The 8,766-nt window shown below is 41.3% G+C and overlaps 1 protein-coding gene and 2 non-coding genes across 3 annotated transcripts; 1 reads left to right on the forward strand and 2 right to left on the reverse strand.

Moving 5' to 3' along the window:
• Window positions 1–715: 715 nt before the first annotated feature.
• LOC103056730 (myelin protein zero-like protein 1) lies at window positions 716–6,973 on the reverse strand. Its single transcript, XM_088144445.1, has 3 exons — window positions 6,812–6,973; window positions 3,974–4,137; window positions 716–1,114 (listed from the first exon to the last, which is right to left on the reverse strand). Exons 1-3 carry the CDS (start codon window positions 6,927–6,929, stop codon window positions 716–718), a joined length of 681 nt encoding a protein of 226 aa, XP_088000571.1. The 5' UTR covers window positions 6,930–6,973.
• A 1,032-nt stretch (window positions 6,974–8,005) lies between these two features.
• TRNAP-AGG (transfer RNA proline (anticodon AGG)) lies at window positions 8,006–8,077 on the forward strand. The gene has a single exon. It is a non-coding gene; the product is annotated as a tRNA-Pro (tRNA).
• A 588-nt stretch (window positions 8,078–8,665) lies between these two features.
• Window positions 8,666–8,737, reverse strand: TRNAP-CGG (transfer RNA proline (anticodon CGG)). Its single transcript has one exon. It is a non-coding gene; the product is annotated as a tRNA-Pro (tRNA).
• Window positions 8,738–8,766: the final 29 nt, after the last annotated feature.

Below are 8,766 nucleotides of genomic sequence, written 5' to 3' on the forward strand. Positions count from 1 at the left end.
AGAATGTGCTGGATGGTGGCCCCTGCTACTGCCTTTTCTCTCTCCCTCTTCCATTCAGACTTTCCCCAGTTTAGTGGCTGGTACACAAGTGGAATTCCCAGCACTGATGTCAGGCAGCCTACCTTGGCCTCCACGTCCCTTCCTTACCTGCCCCATCTCATGACTTAGCTGGGCTGGGGAAAGGCAGGCCCAGGAGAAGATGGGGGTGGGTAGACTATCTTTGGCTATCCTACTGAAAGCCTCTAAGCTTTGGAGAGGGAAAGGCTGTAACAAGGGGTTGCAGGTAAGCAAGTGCATAAAAGTTATTGGAGGCGAAGTAATACAAGTAGATTGAGCATAATAGACAGATCAAATATAGCCAAACCCTGTCAGACTCCAGTCCTGCTTTGCCTTGACAAGGGCTAGTATGTGCAAGTCTACAAAAATTTGTGCCCCTCAAATTTATAACTGCTTGAGAATTTCTCAGTGAGTTGAAATGCTGAAAGTGTGAGATTTTCTTTTATAACTAGGCTTAACTTTTCCAAATTATATTAAGGAAAATATACTTCCATAAAGTATACTATGAATATGTAGTTAGTATATTAAAATATACTAAAATAGTATATTTTAATTAATTTGATTTTTAAAGCAGGCAAAGTATAGGATCGTATATAACATCCAAATCAAGGATCAAATAAATAAGATGGCAGATAATTAGCATAACCCAAATTGTTCTTTATTTTAAGAACAAAGAGTTTGCGAAAGATGCTAAGATACAGCAGAATGGAAATACTAGTGGCCAGGGTGATGCCCTGTTGAATGAAATTCCTCCGGAAGTTCGGAGGCTGGCTGTAGTATTTTCAGGGCCAAGGTCTACTTCTTCAGGGATGGCTTCTATTCTTTCATGGACTGGTGTTATTTCTTTCTTCCAAACTTTAACTTCAATTTGTCCTGGCTCAGTGACTATGTCCGGAGGGTTCTTAACATCACAGAGATAAGTGCCATTATAAGCAGGTTGCATGTTTGATATCTTGATGGATGCATCTTTCTCATCAAGGTTTCCATCCCAGCCACTTTTGCCACTGAATGGTGCATTGTTCCCATTGTATTCTTTCCCATCAGAGAAATAGAAAAACTGTAATAATAGACAAATAAACATTTGTTTTGCACCGAGATTTAGTTTCTCTTCTTTTTTAACACTGGTGACATTTCCTATATGGAATTTAACATACTAGGTAGCTTCTATGTGTGTGTTGGGTCACTAGTCCATGAATAATGGAAGTTTCAATATATTGGAAGTCACCATATTGAGGGACAAAGGTGATACCACAAAACTCAGTCTCTATGCATGATAATCATTGGATTCAGAAAAAATAAGATCCTTGGATTGTTCTGCCTGACTTCTCATCTTATGTATGTTTACTCTGAAATCAATCTCACATTCATTAGTGGAGCTTCTCAAGTTAGAAGCATGTATGACTAGGTTTGAAGCCTTTGGCCTCAGTCCATGCATTCTGAAGAGATATAACGCCACTTGAAATATTACTGAAGTCAAGATACACAACTTACCATTTTGGGTACCTATGACAGGGGAGAATCCATAATACATGAAGAAGACAGAAATGAGAGCTGTATATAACAGAAAAATGAAAGAAAAGTCTTCCTATTTTTAAAAATGACAATATGTTGGAATACATTTCTGTTGTTGTCTAGCAACTGTGTTTTCCATGGTCTGTGGAAATGTGATTGCATGTGAGGTTACATACAGTGGGGCAAAAAAGTATTTAGTCAGCCACCAATTGTGCAAGTTCTCCCACTTAAAAAGATGAGAGAGGCCTGTAATTTTCATCATAGGTATACCTCAACTATGAGAGACAAAATGGGGGGAAAAACCCAGAAAATCACATTGTCTGATTTTTAAAGAATTTATTTGCAAATCATGGTGGAAAATAAGTATTTGGTCACCTACAAACAAGCAAGATGTCTGGCTCTCACAGACCTGTAACTACTTTTTTAAGAGGCTCCTCTGTCCTCCACTCGTTACCTGTAGTAATGACACCTGTTTGACCTTGTTATGGGTATAAAAGACACCTGTCCACAACATCAAACAGTCACACTCCAAACTCCACTATGGCCAAGACCAAAGAGCTGTTGAAGGACACCAGAAACAAAATTGTAGACCTGCACCAGGCTGGGAAGACTGAATCTGCAATAGGCAAGCAGCTTGGTGTGAAGAAATCAACTGTGGGAGCAATAATTAGAAAATGGAAGACATACAAGACCACTGATAATCTCCCTCGATCTGGGGCTCCACGCAAGATCTCACCCCGTGGGGTCAAAATGATCACAAGAACGGTGAGCAAAAATCCCAGAACCACACAGGGGGACCTAGTGAATGACCTGTAGAGAGCTGGGACCAAAGTAACAAAGGCTACTATCAGTAACACACTACGCCGCCAGGGACTCAAATCCTGCAGTGCCAGACGTGTCCCCCTGCTTAAGCCAGTACATGTCCGGGCCTGTCTGAAGTTTGCTAGAGAGATTTGGATGATCCAGAAGAGGATTGGGAGAATGTCATATGGTCAGATGAAACCAAAGTAGAACGTTTTGGTCTAAACTCAACTCGTCATGTTTGGAGGAGAGAGAATGCTGAGTTGCATCCAAAGAACACCATACCTACTGTGAAGCATGGGGGTGGAAACATCATGCTTTGGGGCTGTTTTTCTGCAAAGGGACCAGGATGACTGATCCGTGTAAAGGAAAGAATGAATGGGGCCATGTATCGTGAGATTTTGAGTGAACACCTCCTTCCATCAGCAAGGGCACTGAAGATGAAACGTGGCTGGGTCTTTCAGCATGACAATGATCCCAAACACACTGCCCAGGCAACGAAGGAGTGGCCTCGTAAGAAGCATTTCAAGGTCCTGGAGTGGCCTAGCCAGTCTCCAGATCTCAACCCCATGGAAAACCTTTGGAGGGAGTTGAAAGTCCGTGTTGCCCAGCGACAGCCCCAAAACATCACTGCTCTAGAGGAGATCTGCATGGAGGAATGGGCCAAAATACCAGCAACAGTGTGTGAAAACCTTGTGAAGACTTACAGAAAACGTTTGACCTCTGTCATTGCCAACAAAGGATATATAACAAAGTATTGAGATGAACTTTGGATATTGACCAAATACTTATTTTCCACCATGATTTGCAAATAAATTCTTTAAAAATCAGACTGTGATTTTCTGGATTTTTTTCCCCATTTTGTCTCTCATAGTTGAGGTATACCTATGATGAAAATTACAGGCCTCTCTCATCTTTTTAAGTGGGGGAACTTGCACAATTGGTGGCTGACTAAATACTTTTTTGCCCCACTGTATGCACATGCTCATATATGCATAAGGCAGCTGGGCCTTCATATAGGATTTAATAATGATACCCAGTGCCTGAAAAGATTACCAACCCTTGGTCTAGCCACTTAACCCCTAACGTTTCTCTATTATCATGTTTCCTATCACAACAAACACCATTCCCTTCTCTCTTCTTTACTTCTAGGCTAGGATATGCATGAGTTACATGTTATTCATAGCATGATAACCAGTCTGTTTTCCTCTCTATAAATGTTTGTGAGAGTGTTAAGCCAGCAAATTCTATTCCTCATTAGAATTTATAAGCTAACTTCCAAGGAAGTCATCTGAACATTTTGTTTTGTATCTGTGTTAAGAAAATACTCTCTCTTTAAATAACAAATTATTCTTGAAGAAATAATTGGGCAAATTTGCCAAGATGTGAGACTGCCAATATTCAAAGATTTCTTAACATAATTTGTGTCTCAGAACATGGGCAAAGTAAACATATGTCTGGAGAGCAGGCATGATAAAAGCAGAGGTATGTTATAACAAGATATTCTTATACATGACCAAAGTAGTACTGTACAGTCAATATCCATCATCCACTCTTGCCACAAATTCTAATTTCATATCTAGCCTTAGATATTCATTCTTACTGGCTTAGGAAGAAGAACTGATCCCTCTGGTAGAAAGCTCCAAGTAACAGATGTTGCAGGACTGATCTCTTCTGATGATGTGAAGATACATGGAAGCTTTGCATCTGTCCCAGCCTCTACAAACAGTTCAGATGGTGTGGACATTTCCACAGCTGAAACGTCAACTATCAGAGAATAAGATGCCATCCAGGGCCCACCAGAAATGATGTAAATACATAATTAAAAATACAGAGATAGGTAATTAGAAAACAGAGGCAGGCAAAGCTATGCAAAAAGCAACCTCTTTCTAAAAATATCATAAATTTAGATGGCTGAGGAAGGTCCCATGCAGGAGACTGCAGGAGCTGAGATACCAATATTGATTAGTAAGGAAGACAAAAATGGTGAATGGTGATGGCAAAATGGCTGTGTTGTTTAATTTATTAAATTTATACCCTGCCTTTCTTTCCAGAGCTCATGGTAGCATATATGGCACACCTACTCCAGTTTTTCCTATAACAACCCTGTTGGGCAGGTTGGGCTGAGAGAGCGATTGACCCAAAATGATTTAGTGAGCTTCCATGCCTGCAGGACTTAAACCTGCAATTTCCAGGTCCTGGTTCAATACTTTAAACTCTAAACCTTGCTCCCTGTAAGTAAAAATCTAGGATGAAATGGGTTTTGTCTTAACCCTGCACTCCAGCTCCCTGCACATGTTATAGACTTTTTTGTCTAGAATCTAATCATCTACTATTTGCCTTGATCATGCTGGCTTTGGGATTATGAGAGTTGGTGTAGCATACCTGGATGGCAGCAGGTGGGGTAAGGTTATCTTAATGCAATGGTATCCTTATTTGCATGTTTCTAATCTGTTACTCCAGTATTCAAGTATATATAGGGTGGTTGATACCTGCAAAACAGTACTGTTTTACAATTGCTTATGAAGCCAATGAGCACTCCTCAAAGGTTTCAATTTGATAACTCATTTGTAGAGAAAGCGCACATTTTGGCCTTACTTTCTGCCGTATAGTAATATTTATATCAACATATACAACCAGCTCACATCACATTGAAATCTAGCAGTGGCTCCTTGAAGACTGATGTTTTAAGCCACTCTCAACACAATTCAGCTTTACCTACCCAAATCTTTTTATCCATTAGCTAAAATGGGATGTTAATTTCTTGAAATCATATCTCTGGACAAATCACTAGTGCAATATTGTTCTCTTCATATCCTGTTTGTAAGGGCTACATATTGGAGGGCTTGGATAAGGACTTGGCTAGATATTGGAAAGAAAAATTTGGACTACATGAAGCAAAGTGACATGCACAATATCACAAACTAAGCAAACTACTCAGAAGATTTGGTATTAGATGAAATAATGAAGGCTATATTGGCCCAATATATATCTTCTCTTAATAAGCATAAAAGCCATTTTCGCTTGATTTAGGGGAGAGGGCATAGAATAAAAAAAACCATAGAACAACATCAGCTTTGTTGGTTCTCAGTTGCTTCTGTTCTGCTGCTGATGGTTGTTATTTATTTTATCTCTATCTCTTTATCTATATATGTCATTAGATTTTTATCCTGCCTTTTTTACATGTAACTCAAATGATGAACATACCTAATTCTCCTGCCTCCTATTTTCCCCACATCAACAACCCTGTGAGGTGGGTTGGGCTGAGAGAGAGTGATTGGCCGAAAGTCACCTAGCTGGCTTTCATGCCTCTATAGCAACCAGCTTGCAAATTTATTCTGTTTCTGACTATTAACTTGGTGTAATTTGTTTTTATTCAGTTGTAGTTGAAAATCTATACCGAGAAGTAGTATAAAATCCTCATCAACAAATACACAGTTTAGATATTACCAGAATGCTTTAGGATTTTTCCTAAAATATTTCTAATCTTGAACATTCCTCTTCCTTAAAATATAAGCACAAGTATAGCAAAGGGTGCCTGTCCTGTACCCAGTTATGGGGAGAAAACATTTTAAATGCTGGAGTTTATTCACTGTCCAGCTGAAGAAGTACTTAAAAAAATTGGTTAAAGCAGTTTGAGCTGAATGATTCTCAACTCGAGACTTTCATCTTCTAGATCAGTGTTTCTCAACCTTGGCAACTTTAAGATGTGTGGACTTCAACTCCCAGGATTCCCCAGCCACCCATGCTGGCTGGGGAATCCTGGGAGTGAAGTCCACACATCTTAAAGTTACCAAGGTTGAGAAACACCTTTCTAGATCCTGATTTGTTTCTACAGGTGCAGATGCAGTTTCACTAAGGAACCAAAATGCAAATACTTCTGCATCAAAAAATTAATCTGGATTATTCATTTCAAAGCAATGGAATGAATTAATAGTTACAGCCAGTAGTTCCCTGTTTAAAAGCTAGCAAGACTAAACAAGAAAAAGGAGAAGCAATGCCTATCCTTTCCCAATATAGCCTCAGTTCCCTTTCCTTTAGGGTTATTACATTAAAAACAAATATCATTTCAATCATTCTACCTTATTCAAACATAAGCCCAAGGGAAACCCGAGTAAACTCATTTAGAATTGGAGCCTTTCTTTGTGGGCACCGGTCCAGGATGCTTGGTGCACCCTCAGAAGGAAATTCTTATAGAACTTTTTGAGGCATTTGCGATTCCAACAAGCATTATTTTATCGATGATCGTTGCCTCCCCCACCATCTACGGATCCCATTTTCGATTTCAAGGGGGTCGCTCCCGTGAGCTTGCAGCTGTATTTCTCAAGCAGCTAAAGGGGACGCGGCTCAGCCAAGCGCTGCCCTGCCCTGCCCCGCCCCGCCGGGAAGAAGCGCCTCCCTCCCTCGGGGGAAAGAGGGGAAGGCCGGCCGCAGTCCTTACATTGGCCGAGAGGAAGAGCCACCAGGAGCAGCCATAGCGCGAGCGCGCGGGCTGGCCCGGTCTCGCGCTTCCCAGGGCCGCCACTTGCTGCTGTTGCTGCCGTTGATATCGCAGCCATCTTTCTGCCTGGGCCCACTTATTTTCCCTTTCCATTGTTACGCTGGCGCCCACCTCACATCCATTGTTGGGGGAGGAATGGAAATCCGACGGCGGAGAGGAGGAATTAGCAAGTGGGCTAAGGAGACCCGCCGGGCAAGAGTTGAACAAGCAAGCCCGCGAAGAACATGGTGCGACTGATCAACGGAAATCTACGGACGCAAACGCTGCTTGCACAATAAGCTTCTCAAGTGGGTTCCAAACAATTCCCTCAGCCGCGTTGGTTCTGTATTGGGAGCAAACAAACTCTCCAGTTTCTCAGGCGTGACGGCACGCTTATTTGGAAACAAGCGCAATGGATTTAGCGGACCTTTCTTCTAGGTCAGTGTTTCTCACGCTCAGCAACTTTAAGATGGGTGGACTTCAACGCCCAGAATTCCCTAGCCACACATGCTGGCTGGGGAATTCTGGGAGTTGAAGTCCACCCATTTTAAAGTTGACAAAGTTGGGAAACCCTGCACTAGAGGGTGATAGCTTTAAAAAGGTGTGTGTCAGATCATCTCGGGATCCGCTTTCACCGTCCTGTTTCCCTAATTTGACATAGCACCCTGTAAACCCATCTTTGTTTCTATATGAAGCGGGGCTTTCTATAGTATCTTTCATATTATCCGGAAGTGAAAAATGTTTTCCAGATTAGTAAAACCGCTGGCAGCTGCAGGTAAAAAGAGATGCGATAGCTCCGGGACTCTCCCAGGGTTTCCGCAGCCTTGTGCGAAGGGCTGTTCAGCTGTTTGCTGTAATAGCAACCGCAGGCATATTTAATGTAAATGCGGCTATGCAATATGCATTATACTTCGTGTAAGTAATAGTCTGTCCTAAGCACATCCGCCTTTGAATGAGATTACTTATTTTGCTGACTTTAGGAAATGCACAAATATTCAGAAAAAAAAAGGATGCGATGCTCGATCTGGTTTAAACAATAACATCACGTCACCGTTTCGGAATCGAGAACGCTTTATCTTTAAATGAGAACTAAAACGACCATAGCAACGGCTGTTACATTCCTGAAGAATAAAAATAAGAACGATTTTATCGGCTGGCTCGTTGGTCTAGGGGTATGATTCTCGCTTAGGGTGCGAGAGGTCCCGGGTTCAAATCCCGGACGAGCCCTACGTTTTATCATTTCTTTCCATAATTCCAGGATTTTTAAAAAACATATTAACTATTTTGCAAGAGCTATTCTTTCCGCCCCCTCCAGAACTTTAGAAAACGTTGCAGCAGGATTTATTGACACCAGTTGTTATGCAATTCATTCGCCAGCGATGTTGCATTATGAATATATAGACCTTCCACTCTTTTTGTTGTTGACCGTTCCACAACTTTAAGAATGAAAAAGAAAGCCTATTCGTTTCCCTTTCTGCTGCTTTCCTACACACAAAATAATTTTAATAATTTGTGATGATGAATAATAAAAACGGTTTTGTCACGAAGGCCAAAGTATAAACGCAACTGGTCTTTGCGGCAGTTGATATAAATGTGAAACAAAATATAGATTAATTTATATGAAATTCCAAATGTAGCTCTGGTATACTGTTAATCCCCTCTACTCGACTTTGGGGAGGTTATGTACTTACAACTTTGGGCATCCTGTACTTGCTGAACTCGATTTAAGGTTTTGTTGAAAGGTTCTGAAAAATGTAAAAGCAGCTTCACTCCCCCCCAAAATACGAAGGAAATTAAACTAGTTCCTTCGATTACGGGCTCGTCCGGGATTTGAACCCGGGACCTCTCGCACCCGAAGCGAGAATCATACCCCTAGACCAACGAGCCGCTCTTAGCAAAAAGCTTCTCAGCTCACT

Source organism: Python bivittatus, unplaced genomic scaffold (assembly GCF_059951505.1).
Source record: "Python bivittatus isolate LINGU-HERP-01145 unplaced genomic scaffold, Pbiv_v1 ctg000350_np1212, whole genome shotgun sequence".
NCBI lineage: Eukaryota > Metazoa > Chordata > Lepidosauria > Squamata > Pythonidae > Python > Python bivittatus.

Bases quoted from the DNA above. Each gene is read 5' to 3' on its own strand.
- LOC103056730 (XM_088144445.1), bottom strand. From the start codon at position 6,929: ATGGCTGCGATATCAACGGCAGCAACAGCAGCAAGTGGCGGCCCTGGG. The intron at 4,138-6,811 runs GTAAGGACTGCG...ATTCTCTGATAG, and splicing joins GGCTCTTCCTCTCGGCCAAT to TTGACGTTTCAGCTGTGGAA. The intron at 1,115-3,973 runs GTAAGAATGAAT...CTATTATTACAG, and splicing joins CAGTTCTTCTTCCTAAGCCA to TTTTTCTATTTCTCTGATGG.